This window comes from Schistocerca americana, chromosome 4, assembly GCF_021461395.2.
Source record: "Schistocerca americana isolate TAMUIC-IGC-003095 chromosome 4, iqSchAmer2.1, whole genome shotgun sequence".
Lineage (NCBI taxonomy): Eukaryota > Metazoa > Arthropoda > Insecta > Orthoptera > Acrididae > Schistocerca > Schistocerca americana.
The window spans coordinates 538,057,229-538,082,562 of record NC_060122.1 but is presented as its reverse complement, the minus strand read 5'-3'; the positions used below and the strand labels follow the sequence as shown (position 1 = coordinate 538,082,562).

At 41.8% G+C, this 25,334-nt stretch overlaps 1 protein-coding gene across 3 annotated transcripts in view; it reads left to right on the top strand.

The window, feature by feature from the left end:
• LOC124613961 (peptidyl-prolyl cis-trans isomerase-like 1) overlaps nucleotides 1-25,334 on the top strand; it is a 92,676-nt gene that overhangs the window by 40,515 nt on the left and 26,827 nt on the right. For 2 of the 3 annotated variants that reach the window (XM_047142742.1, XM_047142743.1), the window contains exons 3-5: nucleotides 11,979-12,068; nucleotides 12,169-12,276; nucleotides 12,530-12,930. In XM_047142742.1, coding sequence (XP_046998698.1) covers nucleotides 11,979-12,068; nucleotides 12,169-12,276; nucleotides 12,530-12,900 — 569 coding nt within the window. In that variant the 3' untranslated portion in view covers nucleotides 12,901-12,930. Of the gene's footprint in view, nucleotides 1-11,978; nucleotides 12,069-12,168; nucleotides 12,277-12,529; nucleotides 12,931-25,334 lie in introns of those variants that run through there. The other variant, XM_047142744.1, reaches the window with a different exon arrangement.

Genomic DNA, 25,334 nt, shown 5'->3' with positions numbered 1-25,334 from the left:
CCCCTCTCTCTTCCCCCCTCTCTCTTCCCCCCTCTCTCTTCCCCCCCTCTCTCTTTCCCCCCTCTCTCTTTCCCCCCTTAGCCCTTACACGGCTTAGAATAGGACATTGTCCTTTGACACATGGTTTTCTGTTACGTCGTGAGGAGCCACCAACGTGTCAGACATGTGGGACACAGCTGTCGATACGACATATTTTCACTGAGTGTGTTTTATATGCGGGTTTGAGGGAAGATTTCAGTTTCCCGCCAGACCTACCCTCTCTTTTAACTAATAATGAGGCGAGTGTGGCTAGAGTTTTTGTGTGCTGTCTGGCCTTCTTCCCAAAATATTGGGATTGAAGTCTTAATGCGCTGTCCAGTGGTTTGGTCACCCATTATTTGTAAGTGGTCACTCAGCCACTGTTAATTATTTTTACCTGTTTGTCCTGCTATTTTTTTTTTTTTTTTAGTTTTATCTCCCTGTTTTGATGTGCTGTGTCCAATCTTGCAATTTAAACAATACCAATTCTCTCACAATTCGGCTCTGAATTGAACTTTTGGGAACGGGCGCTGATAACCTCGCTGTTGTGCACCCTAAAACACTAATAATCATCATCATCATCTTTCCCCCCTCTCTCTTTCCTCCCCTCTCTCTTTCCTCCCCTCTCTCTTTCCTCCCCTCTCTCTTTCCCCCCTCTCTCTTTCCCCCCTCTCTCTTTCCCCCCTCTCTCTTTCCCCCCTCTCTCTTTCCCCCCTCTCTCTTTCCCCCCTCTCTCTTTCCCCCCTCTCTCTTTCCCCCCTCTCTCTTTCCCCCCTCTCTCTTTCCCCCCTCTCTCTTTCCCCCCTCTCTCTTTCCCCCCTCTCTCTTTCCCCCCTCTCTCTTTCCCCCCTCTCTCTTTCCCCCCCTCTCTCTTTCCCCCCTCTCTCTTTCCCCCCTCTCTCTTTCCCCCCTCTCTCTTTCCCCCCTCTCTCTTTCCCCCCTCTCTCTTTCCCCCCTCTCTCTCTTTCCCCCCCCCTCTCTCTTCCCCCCCCTCTCTCTTTCCCCCCTCTCTCTCTTTCCCCCCTCTCTCTTTCCCCCCTCTCTCTTCCACCCCTCCCACTGTTCCCACTCCATCCATCCAACAATTGCCGTTTCCTCTGTCCTATTACCCCCTCCTAGCTCACATCTCCAAGTCAACTTAATCAGTCACCCCCTCCCCCTCTCTCTTTCCACCCTCTCCCTTTCCACCCTCTCTCTTTCTCCCCCCCCCTCTCTTTTTCCACCCTCTCTCTTTCTCCCCCCCCCTCTCTTTTTCCCCCCTCTCCCCCCCCTCTCTCCCTCCCTCCCCCTGTCTCTCCTGCCTTCTACCCACCACATGCAACACAACCCCCCTCCCCCCCACTCAGTCTACCTGCTGAACTGCAGTCACAGCATTGTGTGTCCAGCCAGTATTATGTAGAGGCAGAGGTGTGTCTGCTTGCATTTGTGCTGATGTCTCAATGCTTCTGTGTTGAGCATTCCCAACTAGGGTGTAATGAGCCTTAAGCCCATGAAGCAACCAGTTTTTTCATCTGAGTAAACATCACCTAATGCTTGTATCCCATGATTTGTTGGCTGTCAGCTAAGATTAAAGCAACATGCAGAGCCCAGTAATGATATGTTATCAAAATGAGAGTAGTTTTAAAAGCAGTGAAAAGAAAGGCTTCAACAAATGATGTATGACCAAATAATGTAATGTTTAGAGATAAGACAGAAATAGAGATAGAAACTTACTCTGATTTTGCTATGAATAAATATAGTAATGGTTTCCATCATTGAAAGATGACTGACAGTTAGTCTACAATTCAAATAGGTTGACCCACAGTTTGTTACCAGTTTCAGTTTGAATATTAGCACTGACCTGAAAAAAAATTAAATTTATCAAGCATTTGTTGACAGAACTCCGAATGTTATGCTTTTGATTCTTGTGTTAGCTCATGGATTTTAATCCTTGTGTTAGATCATGTGAAATTCACCAATCACAAACCTAATGTGAATACTATTGTGTGATCTTAAGAGACAACCACTAACTCAAAATGAGGTGTGCCCTAAAATCTTTGTTTCATAAGTGGGTGCTGTGTTCATGTGTTGTGGGAATGAATACCACATTGTCTCTGGCATCAGTTATTCTCTGACATCCAGATTCGCTTTTGTCTTCAAATAACTTCGTTCATGTTTGTATTCATTGTACCAGCAAAGGATCAAGACCGTGGAAAGAGAACAGTTTATAAATGTCTACTGAACTTGCTCAAGGCTCTAGTTTGCCCTCAAAACATCAGAATCTTAATGTAAAATTGTTGTTTTAAAAATCCATTACTGACTGTTGATGTATGTCACACAAAAAACAAAAGTTGAGGCTCTCAGGTGAGTTCCAGTAGATGCACATGGTTGAAACTTGCAAAAAAAACTTCAGGTAGAATGCTGATATTTGTGTCTGTCTTTGAATTGGAACAATACTTCTGAGTCCAATCATGCTCAAAACCTATTTAACCCTTTCAGACGCAAAATAAATAAAATCATTTTTTTAACTTTTTTGTTTTATTAGGATATAACTTGTACAATATTATGGAAAAATGTGAAAAAAAATTTTCGTGCAGTGTTTCAGCAGGTACAAATGAGACCACCACCATAGACTTCATTACTTTCCATGATGGGGCACTAAACAGTTCCTTTCTGCTGATAAACACAAAGCAACTTGGCAGGAACATGTCCATCTGCTTCTATGTGGATTACGTTTTGTGCTGCAGTATACACATCGCCTCGATGTGCCATGTACTGGCAGATGTTTTGATTCTGTTGTGCGTTTTTCCACTGGAACAACAGTTTTACACTTTTTAGCGCAGGGTTCAGATGATATGCTTGGGCGACCAGGACTGTCTTTGAAAACACTGCATCCTACAAGGCCAGCTACAATGGACCGCCAAAATTCCTTTAGCTTTTTCTTTTCATTCGGCTTGCTTAGTTGGAGCAATATAAATGCATTTCCAATAGAAATATCTATCACATACCAAAACAGTCTGAGCCACCAGCGTCTAGATTTTCTGTGAATAGCATAGAAACCATTCATCATGTCCGCTTTATCTACACATCCCATGTTCATATTATGAGATTTCACTACTGTGGGCAAGGTATTTTTGTAATTGTGCCAGCCTGTTCTTTCCTACGGACTTCTTTCAAAGTTGTAGGTGAGTCAATTGTTGATAGTAATGTGAGAACACGTTTATCTTTCCATTTCATGTATGCAATCCCATCAAAATGAACTGACCAGTCACTTTCTCCTCTTTGCAACTCTTTGTCCGGTTTCAGAGGAGGAAGTCCTTTTCTGTCAAGTTTTAATGTCTGCAAAAGTGGAACACTAGTAAAAAAAATTGGCAAAGTATATGTGATATCCTTTGCCTTCTAAGCCTTTACACATATCTCTTACAATCCTCTCTCCCAAACATTTCTCCACTGCACCATCTGATTTCCTAGTATATACCTCAAAATCGCAGATATATCCCATTTTGTCAGCTCTGACCCATATTTTGTACCCCCTCTTAATGGGCTTTTGAGGCATATACTGTTTGAATGATATTCACCCTTTGAATTTCACCATGCATTTGTCAACAGATTGCTCCTTAGTTGGAGCATAACATTCTTTGAACCTTGTCAGTAACTTATTTATTAATGGTCGAATTTTATACAATTTGTCGTAACATTTATTCCCTTTTTATGGCATAAGGGCACTGCCATTTACATGTATATGAGATAAAATCCAGCTGAATCTTTTCAGTGACATAAGTGAGGAAATGTACTGATCTGAGTTTGTTGTGTGATGACCAGCAATCAGCTATTAAATGACAGTGTGGACTACAGAGTCATCATGGGGTGCTCCTAGTAAACACAAGCATAGCGAAAAGTACGCAGTGGTGGAATTTTGCTTTTATAGCTTTTGGATAGAAGGAATTATAAGACTTCATTGGACGTGAGTTTTCCCATGTCCATGGAATGTTTAGACCTCTTTGGCAATAGGACCTTGAATTTTAATGCACTGGTTGGTAACGCCCAGTGAATTTTATTTTGAGGTGAATCATTGACATGGCAAGGCACATAGAAATGCTGATGGGTGGATAGCAGGAGTGCAAAGGGGCCTGAAGGTTGCATTAATGAGATGCTGAAACTGGTCTCTCTCTCTCTCTCTCTCTCTCTCTCTCTCTCTCTCTCTCTCTCTCTAACAACTTCTGAAAACATACAGCTGTTTGGTGATTTTTCTTTGGTAAATATCTGACTGGCTGCAGTCCTGTATTTAGAATGGATCAACAGAAATTGTGATAGTGTGCACTCTTGACAATTTCCTCCAAATCTCCATGGAATGTTTAGTCCACTGTCCAGTTCTACTACCATCGATCAGGGACAATTCTAACATGATGTTCAATCATGAAATCTAATCCTAAGATTTCACACTAACCATTGCTCATAAGTGGCAAAACTTCAATACAGGCCCAAAAAGTTTTTGCCTGCTACTGAAATCTGGACACTTCTGAACCCAGTGAATGCATCTTGTTTCCACCCACTCCATTTAACCTGCATCATGATGGATCGAAACTCCTATTGCCAAAGAGGTCTAAACATTCCACGGACATGTGCAATCTCATGTCCAATGAAGTCTTATACTTCCTTCCATCCAAAAGCTATAAAAGCAAAACTACACCACTTCATATCTTTTTGCTATGCTTGTGTTTACTCGGAGGACCCCATGATGGCTCTGTAGTCCACACTGTCATTTAATAGTGGATTAGTGTTCCCACCTGCTGTCTACCTATCAGACCCACTGATAGACTTTTGTTTGCAATCCCATTCCAGATGCCCCATACACCTGCATTTCGTACATAGCAATTCATGACATTCTTGCTGTGTGTGTGGACCACTCATCCACATCTGTTACATTTATCTCCCAGACTGAAAATTCCATTTTTCTCCTGAACCCAGGACACTGTTAGCCTTTTGAAAGAAGAAGAACCATCCCTGAGGGCATCCAGTTGCTTGCACAGGCTCTGCTGTGGTAACCTTCTCAACATCTCTTTCGTTCATTGCAAAGCCTGTGCTCAAAGTAAAAAAGAAAATTTCTGTAAGAAAGAGGCCAACATCAGAGTGGTATTTCCTGGTCACTGAGCACATTTTATTCTTACGCCCGAGTGCCAATCACAATCATTTACTACGTTCTTTGGCTTAATGTCCAGGCTGCCTACACTTAAACAAATTACAGAGGATGACTAGGTGCAAGGAGCACTGTGCCCCAACAAGTTACACTGCATACACCTAACCAGTTGCAAACCACTGTATGTTCGTATCTGAAACCATTTATATTACTGACTGAGCCCCCTTTCAGTGCTTGAACTTTCTATCCAGCCCTACAATCTGGATTAGACATTGTGTGCCCAACACTACCATATGCAAAATAGCTCATTTCCACATACTGCACTGAGGTGAAGCCACAGACTGTCACTCTGTGATCTCACTCATATATACTGGCTCTTCTAACACCAACATTATGTGCTGACCAGTTTTGGCAGTAGGTTTGCATGTTGGGGAGCTGTGGTTTGGGTTCTCCATTATTGCATACTAGTTGGGTACTGCCAGTGATCTACAAATGCTGACAACAGTATGCAGGCTACACATCAAACCCAGGACCCACAGAGATTGGCTGGAGTGTCAGGCAATGGCCCACACTGGGCAGCATTGCCTTGGCATCTTAAGTTTCAAGCCCAGAATCATCAGTGCTGGCGGACTGGTCACAGGTGAGTGACTTTGCCTGTCTGGTACATTCGACCAATCACTGGTACAAGACTGCAGTGGTCTAATGCACTCTGAAGAAGGAATGGGGCTACTGGCTGAACTGGGAGCATTTTTTCTCCCTCCAGCATGGTGTTGTTGTGTTGTTATGAAGTGTGGTAGGTTCCTGTCACATACTTGGCTGTGGAAATGCCCTATTGTCCTACACCACGTGGCAATGCCATCAGCCACTGATGGCAGAATGCTATGTCACACACAGCTGTGCCAGAGTGTTGCAGTTCTCAGAATTATATTGGTGGCTGTCCCGCAAGTTACTTAACTGATTTTGAAAGACTACCTGAAGGTCCGTCCACAAAATATTTCAGCCTTCAAGTAATCTCATATTCCCCTGTAACGTAAGCTTATTTTAATTACACTAGATTTTTTTCACTACTTTTGCAAAGATATTGAAGTAATATTAACAGCTTTACATTACACTCTATGCCTGTTGGTCTTTATACTGAGTGAAAGGCTACAGTGGTTAAGACACTGTGGTTTTCTTAAATCACTTCTCGCTTAACAATTAATCTGCCTCAAAAGATATGGAAGCAATGTTGAATTACAACATTCCTCCCATTAAACTATTTTAATTAACATCTTTTAGACTTCTAAAAGAATACTGTCTTACAAATCACAGGTACATTTAAATACCAGGTACCAGGTGCTCAATGGGTAACTGTCATACCACAAATCCAAAGGTTCACACAGCCAGTTCCAGGATTTTTTGTGACACTTACTTCTTGTCTCACATCTGGCAATGATTTGTTAATGTGAAAATTGCATTGTTCGGAGTTCACTTTAAACTGTACACCTCCCTATAACTAACCGGGTAAGCATCATATCATGTTCAATAGAACCATGTATAGTAAAGTTCTGTGGTGTTGAATCCAACCCCTTGGGTTTGCTTTTTGTAATGCTTTGAATTTAAACTAAAGAATGAAAACTCCAGGTTGGGATACCAACAATATTAGGAAAAGGATAGATTGCTACTCACCACAAGGATGTCCCACAGAGGTGCAGACAAGCACAAGGAAAAGATTGTTACACATTATAGCTTTCAGCCACAACATTCACACAAACAAGCACACCTCACACATATATGATCACTATCACCGACAGCTCTGACGACCGTATTCCAGTTCGGAGCTGGCGGTGTTAGCGGTCATGTGTGCATGAGATGTGCTTGCTTTTGTGAATGTGTGTGTGTTTTCTTTGCTGAAGAAGGCTTTGGTCAAAAGCTGTAATGTATACCAGTCTTTTCGTTGTGGCTGTAACTTAACAGGCCACCTTTACAGTTAGTAACAATCATCATTTACTTATTATTGTTGAATTTAAACTGAGATGCTTATTTTTGATAAATTTAATTTTCAGGTACTTTCTGCAGTATTCATACACCGAGAAGCACTATTAAAATGCAAGCATAATATTTAATTCACTCTGTGGTACACTAAAGGATTACTCTTGGAATAACTATGATATATAACATCTTAATGACATCATGGACTGAATATCTGCGCCACCCTCCCCCCTTTTACCCTATTTGTTTTTTATTTATTTCTATGTTTTACACTTCTGAAGAACTTAAGCTTTTTCTATAATATAATTTGAGCTCTAAAACAAGTTTTCATACCATGTATGTAATTCTGTTTACCGAAGTGTTCAAGAAGACCCTTTTTTATTTGATTCTGTAATTCACTAGACACTATAGTACATGAGTATCTCAGTGAGATGTTGCTTTGAATATCCCTAATCCAAATGAGCAAGCAGTAAAGGAAACAAAAGAAAAATTCGGAGTAGGTATTAAAATCCGTGGAGAAGAAATATAAACTTAGAGGTTCGCCGATGACATAGTAATTCTGTCAGAGACAGCAACAAAGGACTTGGAAGAGCAGTTGAACGGAATGGACAGTGTCTTGAAAGGAGGACATAAGATGAACATCAATAAAAGCAAAACGAGGATAATGGAATGTAGTCGAATTAAGTTGGGTGATTCTGAGGGAATTAGATTAGGAAATGAGACACTTAAAGTAGTAAAGGAGTTTTGCTATTTGGGGAGCAAAATAACTGAATGATGGTCGAAGTAGGGAGGATATAAAATGTAGACTGGCAATGGCAAGGAAAGCATTTCTGAAGAAGAGAAATTTGTTAACATAAAGTATAGATTTAAGTGTCAAGAAGTCATTTCTGAAAGTATTTGTATGGATTGTCACCATGTATGGAAGTGAAACATGGACGATAAATAGTTTAGACAAGAAGAAAATAGAAGCTTTCGAAATGCGGTGCTACAGAAGAATGCTGAAGATTAGATGGATAGATCACATAACTAATGAGGAGGTATTGAATAGAACTGGATAGAAGAGGAGTTTGTGGGACAACTTTACTAGAAGAAGGGATCGGTTGGTAGGACATGTTCTGAGGCATCAAGGGATCACCAATTTAGTATTGGAGGGCAGCGTGGAGGGTAAATATCATAGAGGGAGATCAAGAGATGAAGCAGGTTCAGAAGGATGTAGGTTGCAGTAGGTACTGGGAGATGAAGAAGCTTGCACAGGATAGAGTAGCATGGAGGGCTGCATCAAACCAGTCTCAGGGCTGAAGACCACAACAAAAACAACCCAAATGCCACAGGTTGAAATAGTGCACATTGTGCTTAGCTCTGTTCTTGGCCACATTTTGACTATCGCCATCCATTTGGTTAGACAGCTGACAAGTTGGCATATATATTGCGTTTGCTGTCATATAAGATGCACCAAGATAAAAGATGCACCCCACTTTTTAAGACCTTTTTTTAGGTAAAAAAATTGCTCACTTAATACATCTATTGCAAAACAGTTATAACCTGTAACTTCTTGGCAGATTAAATCTGCGTGCCGGACCGAGAATCGAACGCGGGACCTTTGCCTTTCGCGGGCAAGTGCTCTACCAACTGAGCTACCCAAGCACGACTCATGATCCATCCTCACAGCTTTACTTCTGCCAGTACCTTGTCTCCTACCTTCCAAACTTTACAGAAGCTCTCGTGCGAACCTTGCAGAACTAGCACTCCTGAAAGAAAGGATATTGCGGAGACATGGCTTAGCCACGGCCTGGGGGATGTTTCCAGAATGAGATTTTCACTCTGCAGTGGAGTGTGCACTGATATGAAACTAAGCCATGTCTCTGCAATATCCTTTCTTTCAGGAGTGCTAGTTCTGCAAGGTTCGCAGGAGAGCTTCTGTAAAGTTTGGAAGGTAGGAGACAAGGTACTGGCAGAAGTAAAGCTGTGAGGACGGGTCGTGAGTCGTGCTTGGGTAGCTCAGTTGGTAGAGCACTTGCCCGCGAAAGGCAAAGGCCCTGAGTTTTAGCCTCGGTCCGGCACACAGTTTTAATCTGCCAGGAAGTTTCATATCGGCACACACTCCGCTGCAAAGTGAAAATCTCATTCTGGAGTTATAACCTGTGTGTTCACACACATCAACTATGTAGGTAATATAAGTAGGAAAAAGTGCTCACCTTTTAATTTTTGTCACCAAATCTGCAAAATTCATTCTCAGAGCTGAAGGAAGATATACTTGAAGCCGCTATGTCGGAATGTGAAACCTCATACAATAAATTATCCTCTTTGGCAGTCAGTGCGTTACTGATTCCATACCTCTTAAATTATTTTATCACTGGTTTAGTTTTTATAGAGTCCCGTGAAGCTTTGACCCACTCACAAACTTGAGAAATGCTAGGTCCCTTCCTCCTTCCTGACACTGTAGTTTCAAAATCTGTAAATTACATCCCTCCATTACACTCCTCCTTTTTAAGTCCCTTAGATGGTCTGTTGCTATATATGTGTACTGGTTCAAGTAAACTCTTGGAATGACGGCAAACTAAGTCTTCAATTCATTCAGTCTATTTTTAACATCTGTTACATAGGGCAGACTTCTTCAGTAGGCTTCCAGGTTGCCTAGACAAAACTTTATCTTCCACAACCTCGTTCCTCCATCCATCCATCCATCCATCCATCCATCCTTTATTGTGTACATGGACAAATACTCCTTTCAGCAATTGTTCCTTAGGAAGCATCTTTCTTTTAAAAACCAAAAGTGGTGGTAATTTTGTCCCATCAGTAGAGCAGGATAAAACAACTGTGTAATGAGCCTTTTCCCACCCCAAAGTTTTAACAATAATTTTTTTTGTACCGGATTCGCAGTTTTCTTAGAAGGCACATCAAACGTTAGTGGAGTCTCACGCATGTGTCCAGTTTGTGAAAATTCAAACTTTTCCTTGCATTAATGACAGATTAATGAAATTCAACAATTTTCTGTTCATACTCGTCTGGCTTCTTCTGTGATATTTTTGTCTTGGTGCACATACAGAGCCAATACTTCTTCATAAATCTTGAACATAGTGTTGATTCAGTAATGTTGGTGATGCCTTTGTTAGAGGATGTTGCTTTCGCTTGACGAATGATACTTTTCGTAGAAATTGAAATTCCATCATGTCTGTTCTCTAAAACCCAAGTATTAAGTTCTGCTTCAAATTTTGGCCATTTAACAGTTCTACTTCTCAGATTATGTTCGGCCATAGTTTGCAAATAAAACTATAGTATAGGTATGACACAAGTAGATCTCCACACAAAAGTAACCAAAGCTTGAATTATTAATATAAAAACTGTTAACATATGTGCATCCACTGAACTCTATGCAACAAGAATTCTCAAAATTCAAAAGGACGCTAACAGTGAATTGCTTCAGGGTGAAACACACAAATTTTGAAGAAGTGGAGCTTACAGGTATGTACCTTATCTTGTTACTAGTGTGTAAGACGCATCCAGTCTTGTACCTACTTTTCAAGGATAAAAAGTCATCTTATATGCCAGCAAATGAGATACATAAAATGCTGTGCAGAACTTGCAGCAGAGCTGGTATATGACATGACTGCTTTCACAGGTGGCCCTGCCACTGATGTAGTAGGATAAGCCTGTGCTGGGACTGCACTAGGATGTACTGGCTCTGTGTAACAGACAGGTCTTGCACCTGGACTTCCACAGGGATAAGATCCATGTTTCAAGGGTTTGGTGGTAGGTGTGGCTTAAGGATGGACCAAGATGTTACGTAGGTTGAGTGTGTAGTGGAATACCACTTTACAAGGGTGAGAAGGATTGTGGGTAGCTTGTTCCTCATTTTTGGACACAATGGTTGAAGCCCTGGAGAAGGATATGTTCAGTTGCTCTAGTCTGTATTTGTAATGGGTAATGAGGAAGGTGCTCCTTCGTATCTGTTAAAGCTTTAGCATAAGGTTACACTGCATAAAGAGTAGTTTATGACAGCATTTTGTGTTTTTAAATTAAGTCAGTACTCATATGAAGTATTGAAAATTAAATTTTTGTTCTCCCAAGAACCTTTTGATAAGCAACCTGCAACTGGGTTCATGCACCATGAACCACAAAGTGTGAACTTCGACTTGAAAATCATTGTGAAAGGAGGAGTGGCATACAGAATGGAGAATTTTTATGGTGAAGTCATTGGGTGGCGGGGGAAGGGGGAGGGTTCTATTGCTTACATGGCATTTATAACTGCGTACAGATCTGGGTTTTAGTTAAGGATAGGGGTACTGATGTAGGTAGATGGAGTTTAGGTCTATTTGGGATGGGATGATGCTATTGAGGAGGAAAGGAATGTAAATGGTGTCATTCAATTATGGGAAAATGATGATATGCTGGACAGAGGACATGGTGGCATTTGATGAGAAAAAATGAAGAAATAAACAAAGAAAAAATAAAAATGTGAAACAGATGTGTTTTCCATTTCTTTCAATGTCTCATGTTGTCTCTAATTCTAGTTTTATCTTCTCCTTTCTGTGCTGGAAACATTCTCTTACCCTTAATTGTATTCCTTTCTTCCATTACATTAAATAATTTTCTCTTGTTGTTCTCTCCCCTTCCCTCTCTTTTATACACTCAATTCTGTGTTCCTGTTCTGTATTTGCTCCACAAACTAACTGTTATGAACTAATTATGTTACAGTCTTCTTCTTTCATCAGCTCAGATGACAGTTTTAGGCAAATTATAGACATTAACAACATTATACATTTAGCGGATGGAAACTGCTGCTCTCAAACTTTTTATTGCCCATTCCTCAACATGTTCCCAGAGCCAAATGAATTGTAACTTTAGCTCATTAGTTCACACTATTGTTTTACAGGTGGTGACCCTACAGGAACAGGAAAGGGTGGTATTTCTATTTATGGAAGAGCATTTGAAGATGAAATCCACGAGGAGTTGAAACATACGGGTACTGATCTGAAAAGTATATTGTAATTATTCTCTCGATCTAAAATAAGAAAGCTAACTAGTTTAAAAATAACAATATGAGATTCTCTCTTTGATTTTAGGTGCTGGAATTATATCAATGGCAAACTCTGGTCCAAATACCAATGGATCCCAGTTTTTCATAACTTTGGCTCCAACACAGTGGCTTGATGGGAAACATACCATATTTGGTAAAATTTTTAGTTTGTGTAGTTCTCGCAAACAATTATGTAATTACTTTCCAACTTTTACATCCTATAATTAGTAATTATAGTGGTAAAATTGTTAAGATTGTAGGACATCAGACTGTGGTCTACTTTTCTATAAATGGAGTGTGTATATTAATAGGACAACATATGTGTTCAGACTCCTTTTATAAACACTTTTAATGAATATTTGCCTTCTGTGGTGATAACCATCTGGCGACTGTTCACTTTCTTACAGTTCGTTATAATAGTGGAAGTACCATCCAGCAAGGAATAATGTTGTCGTTGTGGCCTTCGTGGCAGCATGCCCAGGAAATCCACCACTGCCGCATTTGCATCCGGTGCCAGTTGTACGCATGCGAAGCAAGCATGCCACTGTTGCCTGCAGCCAGTGCCTCACCTGACGGATACAAAAACATCGGAGTACTGCCAGCATGGCCTCATCTTCTTACATCTTATCTGGCGTACATAAGTGTTCTCATGTTGGACGAGTTCTGTGCCACTGTAGATTCAGTTGTTAGTGCTAAGACTCTGTACTTGGAGAGTCATTATTTGTGTTACTGTTTCTCCAACCTAGTCATTATTTTGCATGCAGTTATCAGCATGTAGTGCTAGTCAATAAAGAGTGTGGATACAGCAGTTTTGGAAACATCTCTTTCCTGGCATTGGGTCAATTGCTACAAGAACAGCAACAACAGCAGCAGAAAGCTTTTTCTTGTTGGATTGTGCCTGAAATGTTTCATTTGCTTCGAAAACTTGCCACATTGAAAGACCCAACAGCGTTGTTATTTTCTGAAATGTGTGATGTGCCTGGTGATTATTATCTTAAGCAAACCCACGTGATGGTTTGCCATGTAGAGTTCCACCAATAGCAAAAGAAACCAGGCCACTCCTATCAAGCTTGGATGGCTGACCTCCATGGGCTAAGTAGGAAGTGTAAATTTGTGTGCTCTCATGGTCAACACTCCTATGCTGATCTCAGATTCATGACCTCATTGTTCATTCTGCCCTGGAGAGATAGGTCCATTAGGAGGTGTTGAGTTTAGAAGATCCAACAATTAAGGAGGTTTAGGGTATAGATAAGGCTTCCAAAGCATCAAAAGCTGCATCTGAACAGTTCAAGGGTGGCACAGACGTTGTATCACTCATTGGCACAACATTGATGAAATTTCCTGACACCCTTGATTGGTTCCTGTAATACACTGGAATTGCAGTCAGATGTTACTGTTTTTCTGTTGTGGTTTCCCATTGTCTCCTGATTGTTTCCATGTACACTCCAGGTGCTGCTGCTCACATAGGCACACTGTGTATGCCGCTTACCATAAACAATGCCATGTGGTCGTGGTCTCTCATAGCTTTCCACACAGCCTAGCCTAGGATGCAGATGTGGTGTTCACAGAGGTGCATAGTGTTACACTAGTCTGTGACCATGAGCTTGATAGCCCCAGGTAGATTTACATTACACTTTTGACTCAGCAAAAACCGTTCCATTTCCAGGTCAACACTGGGTCCTCTCTGTGTCCCTCTTGAACCTGGAAATATATCATCATCTGGATCAACCTGCTCTGTCCTCCACAAATTGTCATTTAATCTGTTATGGGAACCAGCCCATTCCTGTTCGAGGACAGTTCATGATCGACATTGAGTAGCAATTCCTCATGATGGTGATCACATTTATGACAGTAGACAGTGCAACATCAGAGAACATTATTGGTCTTAATCCATTCATGGTTTTGGGTTCCAAATTCAAGGTGAGGTCTATCTTGTTTCTGGTGCTATTCTATTCCAGGAAGTGGACGACCTCTGCTATGAATTTGGTCCCTTGTTTTGCCAGGTTTGATGGCAGCATAGGATTTTGAGGCATGCATCACCCTCAGACTGATGGCCATATCTAAATTTTGTCATTCTCGGCCCCTCTCCTTCACACTGAGATCAGCAGTCAAGGAGGAACTTGATAGGCTGCAGAGCTTGGGTATCATTGAACTGGTTCCCTGTAGCTGTTGGTTGTCATTTACAGACCAAGGGTGTTTCATTTCTATGGAGATTTCAAATGCAACAATAATGCTCAATCGGTAGTGGATTCTTGTTCAATTCCAGGGAGCGACGAACTCCTCAACAAACTGGCAGGTGATGAATGTTTTTCATAAACTGATTGGTAGAGTTTTGTCTACAGCTTCATCTGGATGTCATTCCCCAACACTTAACGATCGTCAGCACACTGTTACACACACTTTCCTTTTGGCATTGCGAGTGCCCTGCCATTTTTCAGTAGTTCTTAGAACAGTGAATCCACGACATCCCCTATTGTGCAAACTATGTACGTGACATCATCATCACAGTGTGCTCCCGGCAGGGACATGTCGACAACATTCAGACTCTTTTTCACTAAACTGCATGAGTTAGACCTTAAGTGCAGCCTGTGGAAGTCAAAGAGTTTTCAGGCAGAAGTAGAATATGTAGGCCATCTTCTTTCAAAGGATGGCATCTGTGCTCTGCAGCATCATCTAGCAGCTATTGCCAACCTTCCTAAGCTGTGAAACCTGAAGGAACACCAAGCATTTTTGGGAAAAGTTAGTTACTATTCAAAATTTTTCCCCTATGAAACAGATGTCTCCCAACCCTTAAACAATTTGCAGAACAAAGGTGTTCCTTTTGTTTGTTTGGTGGACTGCGATGAGGCATTCAACCACATCAAATCATTGCTAATGTTGTCCCTATGTCTCGGTACCTTTAGACGGGATAAACAGCTTTTTTTGCCTCAGATGCTTCCCAATAAGGGCTTCGGGCAGTTTTGTCTCACAGGGAAGCTAATGATAGATCTGAAAAACCTCTGGCATATGCCTCAAGGATGTTGACTGCAGCTCCATGCAATTATTCACAAATACTAAGGGAATCATTTGCCAATCATCTGCATGGTCTGCAAGTTCCATGTCTTCCTTCATGGAAAGAAATTCCACCTTATCACAAACCATAAACTACACATGGCAAGTTTTGGCCCGCTTTTTCAGCTTCCTGGCAGGACTGCATGAAGACTTCAGTGGTGGGTTTTATTTTTGAGTGTGCACCAGTGCGAGGTTCATTATCATCCCTCTGCTCATCATGTCAATGTAGATGCGCTGTCATGCTTATCTATTGGTCCTGTCCCAGAATTTAACAAAATGGAAGTTGTGTGTTTCCAAATTGATGATCATGTGCAGCAGGCATTGGATATGCTCTCAGTCACAGGAAGGTGTATAGTGAAAGCCACTCGGCAAGATCCATTGCTCCATCAGATGACCCATTTTGTGTCGAAAGATTGGCCTGAATAACTGCCCACTAAGGAATCAGCCCACTCTGCAGTTTTTTCCTTCTACATGATCGGTGGTGGTGGTGGTTGATGGAACACTCCTCCTTAATACAGATTCGGATGAAGTCAGCATTGTCATTCCACCAGTCCTGCAGTTCCGAATTCTTTCACTTCTCCTCCATGGTCATTGTGGCATAACCCACATGAAAATACTAGGGACGCATTTTGTCTACTGGCCCAGCATAGATTCAGTTATTGACAAGCTTGCCTGTGGCTCCAGACATTGTGCTGAGCATCAGACAGCTCTCCAATGAACCTTTTCTTTGTGGCCCACTCCTCATCAGCTGTGGGGTCAAGTTGACACTACTTTCTGTCATTCCTTGTGGTTAGTAGCTGTGGATGCTCTATTAAATTACCCATATGTCATGTGCATGTGCTCCATTTCAGCAGAAACTACTGTGCAGGCTCTAATGTAGATTTTTGTGATCGAAAGATTGCCACTGATAATCATCTCCAGTAATGGACCACAATTGGCCTCGGTGGTGTTCCACAATTTTTGCATCCAAAACATTATTACTCACATCATGTCCACACCATTTCACACCCTGTTGAATAGTGAGGTGGAACATATGATGCGTACATTTAAGACACAGTTGGAAAAGTTCTTGGCAGACTTATACGCCAATACAGCATTACCAGCTCAGCAGAGGTTCCACATGGCCAACAACCCCTGATGCTGTTACACCTGCTTTGTCCTGCACCATGGCCTGTGACATGCCCACACCCTCCACAATATCGTTTGGGTTATCCAGTCTGGGTGCACATCTTCAGTTAACTGCCAGGATGGATGCTGGCCACAGTTCGGGAGACACGTGGCTGGTGAATGAGCACTGTGGACACTTGTGGGGCACCACACAATTGCCATTGAAATCAACTATACCCTTGGTGGGCCAGCAACCCGCCACACCTGCAGAAGGTGCCATCAGATGCCCTTCCTGCAGGTGCCTCCCCCTCATAGGGGCCAGGTATCATGGAGGCTCCTTCCTGGATGTGCTACTGGGTGTTGACAATATGGAGATGGAGCCGTTGCCCACCCTGGATGCTCCACTGATGTCTTGTGATGAGTGCCCAGACACCAACCTCTTTCACCTGGCAGACATTCCCCTATTGTCACTGCCTCCATCTATTGCTGCCACATGGTCTACAGAGATCGCACATGGGAGGTTGCCACTGCAACCTGTGCACCACAGTCGAGGCCACTTCTAACTAGGCCAGAGACAGGTGATGATCAATCCCTGTGAGGAAGACACCTCTTCAGATGCTGAAGAGCTGATGGAAGACAACGCCTTCACTGTTCAGCTGCTGTTGTGCCATTGCCATCATGGCTGTCATCATCATCATCATCATCAGGTCACCTGGGCAGATCTGGTGGCTTCCTCCCCCTTCCACCAGCAGTGATCCATCTTCCTTTTTCACTCACCAGTGACTGTGGCACTGGTCTGTGGAAGAGGTGAGAGATGTAGCAGCACACCAGTGCAATCCACCACCACAGCATTTGTATTTGGCACCAGCGTAGCTCGGGTGAGGCAAGAGCACTACCATCGCCCACAGCCAGCGCCCTGTCCGGCAAATATGAGCTCATTGGGCTGCTGCCAGCAGCACCCCAACCACTTGCATCTTCTCCACCATTCAGTCTGTGCCAGTGTGCATACAGTTGTCAGTGCTAGGACTCTGTACTTGGACAGTTAATAGTTGTGTTAATGTTTCTCTAACCTAGTCATTATTGGGCTTCCAGTTATCAGTCAGTGTGATTTCTGTGGATGTAGTGGTAGACAAACAAAGAGTGTAGATACTGCAGTCTTCAGCCTGAAGACTGGCTTGATGCGGATCTACTTGCTACTCCATCTTGTGTGAGCCTTTTCATCTCTGAGTAACTTCTACAACCTACATCCATTTGAATCTGCACACTGTGTTCATCCTTTGGTCTCTCTCTACAATTTTTATCCGTCTCATTTAACCATTACCAAACTGATGATTCCATCAAGCCTCACAATGTGACTCATCAACCGATCCATTTTTATTGTCAAATTCTGTCATAAATTTTATTTTTTCCTCAGTTCTGTTCAGTACCTCCTCATTAGTTAGTCGAACTACCCATCTAATCTTCAGAATTCTTCTACAACATGAAATATCAACAGTTTCTGTTCTTTTTCTATCTGAAATGCTAATCATTTACATTTCACTTCTTTACAAGCCTACATTCTAAACAAAGATCCTCAGAAAAGACTTCCTCACTTAAATTTGTATTTGTTATTATCAGAGTCCTTATTTCAAAAATGCATTTCTTGTTATAGCCAGTCAGCATTTTATGTCCTCTCTATTTTGACCATCATCATTTATTTTCCAGACCATGTACCAAAACTAATCTAGTACTTTTAGTGTATCTGTTTGTAATCTAGTTCCCTTGGCATCACCTGCTTTAGTTTACATGTCATTACCTTTGTTTTACTATTGTTGCTCATCTTATAACCTCTTTTTCAAGATACCATCTATTCCATTTAGCCACTCTTCCAAGTGTGTTGCTGTCTCTGACAGAGTTACAATGTCATTGACAAACCAGAAGGTTTTAATTCTTCCTGCTGAACTTTAATTTCCTCCCAAAATTTCATTTACTGTTTGCAGATTGAATAACATTGGGGATAGGTTACAACTCTGCCATACTCCCTTCTCAACCACTGCTTCCCTACGATCTACAAAACAATGTGAAAATCATTGCCAATAATGTCTGGGATATTATGAGGTTGAGGCAATTGCTCCCAGTAATTAATCACAGCTGTGGCATGAGGCTTACCATTAACTGAATCAGGAATCATCTTAAGTACATGTGTTGCCTTCTCCACTGTGGATTTCTGGAAACTTTTTTCTGCAATTCACAAGACAACAGTGCACAGATTGACAACTAGCTCTCTGGTGTAGAAATTGTGAATCTGTACTTAACACAAAACTTAAAAAAAAAATGTTGTAGAGTCTTACTACACAAAACTATAGCAATAGTTTGAACCAGTCTTTTCATATTAACACTTAGGAACAACAACACGAAAGAATGCGAAGTGGACTTACCATGTGGGGTTACCTGCACGAAAACAAATGACAGTCTTCAATTCATTGATTGGATTTTGGGAAACTCTACATTGCTTATTGAGCAATTACTTACAGAATAGTTGCACAATGTTTACTTAAACACTTTGCAGATGTGTGGAATCCATATTAAGTTGAACTAATAAATGACATCAGTCACACAAGGAAATGACATATGTCCACAATCTTTTTTGCTTCATGAGAGAGAGTACCAGAAGTACTGCAACATCTGAGCTGTCTCACAGTTGAAAAAATTTGCTTGATGTAACTCTGAACTCTGCTTTAGAAAGTTCTAAGAACTTGGTTCCAGGGCAAAATTTGCAAACGTTCTCTGACCCCTACATCTTATTTCCTTAAAGACAGTTTACTCGTGTTGTTGTGGTCTTCAGTCCAGAGACTGGTTTGATGCAGCTCTCCGTGCTACTCTATCCTGTGCAAGCTTCTTCATCTCCATGTAACTACTACACCCTACATCCTCAATCTCTTGGTCTCCCTCTATGATTTTTACTCTCCACGCTGCCCTCCAATACTAAATTGGTGATCCCTTGATGCCTCAGAACATGTGCTACCAACCAATCCCTTCTTCTAGTCAAGTTGTGCCGCAAATTCCTCTAACACCCCCCCCCCCCCCCCCCCCCCAATTCTATTCAGTACCTCGTCATTAGTTATGTGATCTACACATCTGATCGTCGGCATTCCTCTGCAGCACCACATTTTGAAAGCTTCTATTTTCTTCTTGTCTAAACTATTTATTGTCCATGTTTCACTTCCATATGCGGCTACACTCCATACAAATACTTTCAGAAACAACTTCCTCAACTCCTGATAACGATGTCCTCATGAGTAGTCCCCGCCTGGAGATTCAAATGGGGAACTATTTTACATCCAGAATATTTTACCCAACAGGATTCCATCATCATCTACATCTACATGGATACTCTGCGAATCACATTTAAATGCCTGGCAGAGGTTTCATCGAACCACCTTCAGAATTCTCTATTATTTCAATCTCGTATAGTGTGCGGAAAGAATGAACACCTATATCTTTCCGTACAAGCTCTGATTTCCCTTATTTTATCGTGGTGATTGTTCCTCTCTGTGTAGGTTAGTGTCAACAAAATATTTTCGCATTCCGAGGAGAAAGTTGGTGATTGGAATTTCGTGAGAAGATTCCGTTGCAACGAAAAACGCCTTTCTTTTAATGATGTCCAGTCCAAATCCTGTATCATTTCTGTGACACTCTCTCCCATATTTCATGATAATACAAAACATGCTGCCTTTCTTTGAACTTTTTCAATGCACTCCTTCAGTCCTAACTGGTAAGGATCCCACACCAAGCAGCAGTATTCTAAAAGAGGACATAGTGTAGGCAGTCTCCTTAGTAGGTCTGTTACATTTTCTAAGTGTCCTGCCAATAAAACACAGTCTTTGGTTAGCCTTCCCCACAACATTTTCTATGTGTTCCTTCCAATTTAAGTTGTTCGTAACTGTAATACCTAGGTATTTAGTTGAATTTACGGCTTTTAGATTAGACTGATTTATCGTGGAACCGAAGTTTAACGAGTTCCTTTTAGCACTCGTGTGGATGACCTCACACTTTTAGTTATTTGGGGTCAACTGCCACTTTTCACACCATTCAGATATTTTTTCTAAATCGTTTTGCAGTTTGTCTTGATCTTCTGATGACTTTATTAGTCAATAAATGGCAATGTTATTTGCAAACAACCGAAGACGGCTGCTCAGATTGTCTCCCAAATCGTTTATGTAGATAAGGAACAGCAAAGGGCCTATAACACTACCTTGGGAAATGCCAGAAATTACTTCTGTTTTACTCGATGACTTTCTGTCAATTACTACAAACTGTGACCTCTCTGACAGGAAATCACAAATCCAGTCACATAACTGAGACAATATTCCATAAGCACGCAATTTCATTACGAGCTGCTTGTGTGGTACAGTGTCAAAAGCCTTCCGGAAATCCAGAAATACGGAATCAATCTGAAATCCCTTGTCAATAGCACTCAACACTTCATGTGAATAAAGAGCTAGTTGTGTTTCACAGGAACGATGTTTTCTAAACCCATGTTGACTGTGTGTCAATAGGCCATTTCCTTCAAGGTAATTAATTATGTTCAAACACAATATATGTTCCAAAATCCTGCTGCAAATCTACGTTAACGATATGGGTCTGTAATGTAGTGGATTACTCCTACTATCTTTCTTGAATATTGGTGTGACCTGTGCAACTTTCAGTCTTTGGGTACGGATCTTCCATCGAGCGAACGGTAGTATATGATTGTATAAGTATGGAGCTAATGCATCAGCATACTCCGAAAGGAACCTAATTTGTATACAGTCTGGACCAGAAACTTGCTTTTATTAAGTGATTTAAATTGCTTCACTACTACTCCGAGGATATTTACTTCTACGTTACTCATGTTGGCAGCTGTTCTCGATTCGAATTCTGGAATGTTTACTTCGTCTTCTTTTGTGAAGGCATTTCGGAAGGCTCTGTTTAGTAACTCTGCTTTGGCAGCACTGTCTTTGATAGTATCCCCATTGCTATTGCACAGAGAAGGCATTGATTGTTTCTTGCCGCTAACATACTTCACTTATGACCAGAATCTGTTTGGATTTTCTGCCAGGTTTCGAGACAAGGTTTCATTGTGGAAACTGTTATAAGCATCTCACATTGAAGCCTGCGCTAAATTTTGAGCTTCTGTTAAAGATTGCCAATCTTGGAGATTTTGTGTCGGTTTAAATTTGGCATGTTTGTTTTGTTGTTTCTGCAACAGTGTTCTAACCCATTTTGTGTACCAAGGAGGATCAGCTCCGTCCTTTGTTAATTTATTTGGTATACATCTCTCAATTGCTGCTGATACTATTTCTTTGATTTCAAGCCACATTTGGTCTACACTTATATTATTAATTTGGAATGAGTGGAGATTGTCTCTCAGGAAGGCATCAAGTGAATTTTTATCTGCTTTTTTGAATAGGTATATTTTTTGCTTATTTTTCAAGGATTTGGGGATTACAGTATTCAATCTCGCTACGACAACCCTGTGTTCACTACTCTCAGAATCAGTTTTGTTGCTCGTTATTAACTCAGGATTATATGTTGCTAAGAGGTCAAGTTTGTTTTCACAACCGTTTACTATTCGCGTGGGCTCATGAACAAACTGCTCGAAACAATTTTCAGAGAATGCGTTTAGCACAATTTCGGACAATATTTTATGCGTACCTCCGGAATTAAACATGTATTTTTACCAACATATCGAAGGTAAATTAAAGTCACCACCAATTATTATTGTATGAGATGGGTACGTGTTTGAAATCAAACTCAAGTTTTCTTTGAACCTTTCAGCAACTGTATCATCTGAATTGGGAGGTTGGTAAAAGGATTCAGTTATTATTTTATTCCGGTTGCCAACAATTACCTCTGCCCATACTAACTCACACAGGAACTATCTACTTCAATTTTGCAACAAGTTAAATTACTTCTAACAGCAACAAACATGCCTCTGCCAACGGTGTTTAGCCTATCATTTTGGAACCCCGTTAGGTTCTTCGCAAAAATTTCGGCTGAGCTTATATCTGGCTTTAGCCAGCTTTCAGTGCCTATAACGATTTGAGCATCAGTGCTTTCTATTAGCACTTGGAGCTCTCGTACTTTCCCAACACAGCTACGACATTTTACAACTGTTATACCAATGGCTCCTGTATCTACATTCTTCCTGTGTTCAGCCTGCACTCTTTGTGATCGCAGTCCTTTTTGTGTTTTCCCGAGACCCTGTAACCTAAAAAAGCGCCCAGTCCATGCCACACAGCCCCTGCTACCTGTGTAGCCGCCTCCTGCATATAGTGGACACCTGACCTATTCAGCGGAACCTGAAACTCAACCACCCTTTGGCACAAGTCAAGGAATCGGCAGCCTACACGGTCGCAGAACCGTCTGAGCCTTTGATTCAGACCTTATTTACCCTGCAGTAAAGCTGCATGCCCTCGGGTAAAATTATGGCTGTAGCTTCCCCTTGCTTTCAGCCGTTCGCAGTACCAGCACAGCAAGGCTGATTTGGTTAATGTTACAAGGCCAGATCAGTCAGTCATCCAGATTGTTGCCCCTGCAACTACTGAGGAGTCTGCTGCCACTCTTCAGGAACCACACGTTTATCTGGCCTCTCAGCAGATACCCCTCCGTTGTGCTTGCGCCTACAGTACGGCTCTCTGTATTGCTGACACACACAAGCCTCCCCACCAATGGCAATGTCCATATATCTATACAAAACATAAATCTGTAAAATTGTTGTGTCTGCCTGTTCGTCTTTGAATACGCTAATCTCCAAAACAACTAGACAAATTATCGTGAGGTTTTCGCAGGTAACTTGAGCATAGTTTGGGTCACTTACTTAATCAAAACTGGATCATGAAAAAAAGAAAAAAATATTGTGATCGGAAGTTTTACTAAAACTTTCTTGTCTATCTGTCTGTTTGCCTGTATGTGTGTATGTCTGAAAACCCTAATCTCAAAAACTTATTATGGATTTTTATGGGGTTTTCACTGGTAACTTCAGCATAGCTAGGCAAATCGTAATGCTGTATTTCATCAAAATTGGATCATGCAAAAAAAGTTATTCATACACATTATAAAAATGTATATATGTATTTATATAATAGAGGGAAACATTCCACGTGGGAAAAATATACTAAAAACAAAGATGATGTGACTTACCAAATGAAAGCGCTGGCAGGTCGATAGACACACAAACAAACACAAACATACACACAAAATTCAAGCTTTTGCAACCAACCGTTGCTTTGTCAGGAAAGAGGGAAGGAGAGGGAAAGACGAAAGGATGTGGGTTTTAAGGGAGAGGGTAAGGAGTCATTCCAATCCCAGGAGCGGGAAGACGTACCTGTGGCTAAGCCACGTCTCCGCAATATCCTTTCTTTCAGGAGTGCTAGTTCTGCAAGGTTCGCAGGAGAGCTTCTGTAAAGTTTGGAAGGTAGGAGACGAGGTACTGGCAGAAGTAAAGCTGCGAGTACCGGGCGTGAGTCGTGCTTCGGTAGCTCAGTTGGTAGAGCACTTGCCCGCGAAAGGCAAAGGTCCCGAGTTCGAGTCTCGGTCGGGCACACAGTTTTAATCTGCCAGGAAGTTTCATATCAGCGCACACTCCGCTGCAGAGTGAAAATCTCATTCTGGAAACATCCCCCAGGCTGTGGCTAAGTCATGTCTCTGCAAGGTTCGCAGGAGAGCTTCTGTAAAGTTTGGAAGGTAGGAGACGAGGTACTGGCAGAAGTAAAGCTGTGAGTACCGGGTGTGAGTCGTGCTTCGGTAGCTCAGTTGGTAGAGCACTTGCCCACGAAAGGCAAAGGTCCCGAGTTCGAGTCTCGGTCGGGCACACAGTTTTAATCTGCCAGGAAGTTTCAAAATAACTGATGATGGTTGAAGTAGAGAGGATATAAAATGTAGACTGGCTATGGGAAGGAAAGCATTTCTGAAGAAGAGAAATTTGTTAACATTGACTATAGGTTTAAGTGTCGGGAAGTCTTTTCTGAAAGTATTTCTATGGAGTGTAGCCATGTGTGGAAGTGAAACATGGATGATAAATAGTTTAGACAAGAAGAGAATAGAATCTTCCGAAGTGTAGTGCTACAGAAGAATGCTGAAGATTGGATGGGTATATCATATAAGTAATGAGGAGGTATGGAATAGAATTGGGGAGCAGAGGATATAATGGCACAACCTGACTAAAGTAAGGGACCAGTTGGTAGGACACATTCTGAGGCATCAAGGGATCACCAGTTTAGTATTGGAGGGTAATGTGGAGGGTAAAAATTGTAGAGGTAGACCTAGAGAGCGCCAGATGACCTGGGGGAGTCTCTGCGAACACCTTGAGACTCTGGCAGAACAATGGGGATGATACGCAATTACAAGAACTCAGCAAGAGAGTTCCCTTAGCCTCTGTCACCTCAGTTCTCCAACTTTCTAACTAGACGTGGTGCCCCTGTTAAGCCGAGCAATTTGGAGTAAGGTTGGGTAACCAACCCCAGCGGGAAACTGAGTCGGTGAGGAGACAGGTATTGGAGATCAGTGGAAGGCAACAGGAAACCACCACTGATACTACTTTTTCCATGAGAACCCCTGGATTTGCTCAGTTCTAAATTATCCGGAGCTTCAAGTCCCCCAGTTGGATCTCCGGGAGAGGGGGGAGGGGGGGGGGGGGAGGATTGAGAGAATTGACAAGGCCAAACTATCCCTGTGCTCTGTAAGAAAGATTCCAACTGGGAGTGTGCATGAGCTAATTCAGACAGGAAAACTTGCCATAGTAGAAAGAGAAATGGACCTGCATGGCCTGGATATTTTTGGGCTTAGTGAGACTCACTGGAGAGGAAGTGACTTTTCGTGACTCAAGGAAGAAACACTGTGTACTTCTCAGGGAATAGTGACCAAAGAAAGAACGGTGTCACGATAGTTGTTCTTAGAAATCTGACCAACTGTGTTGTAGGTTACAAACCCATTAATGAAAGGATCATTGCTATCAAACTGAATGCTTCCCCGTGCAGACTCAACATAATTCAGATCTATGCTCCTACAGCTACAGCATCAGATGAGGAGATG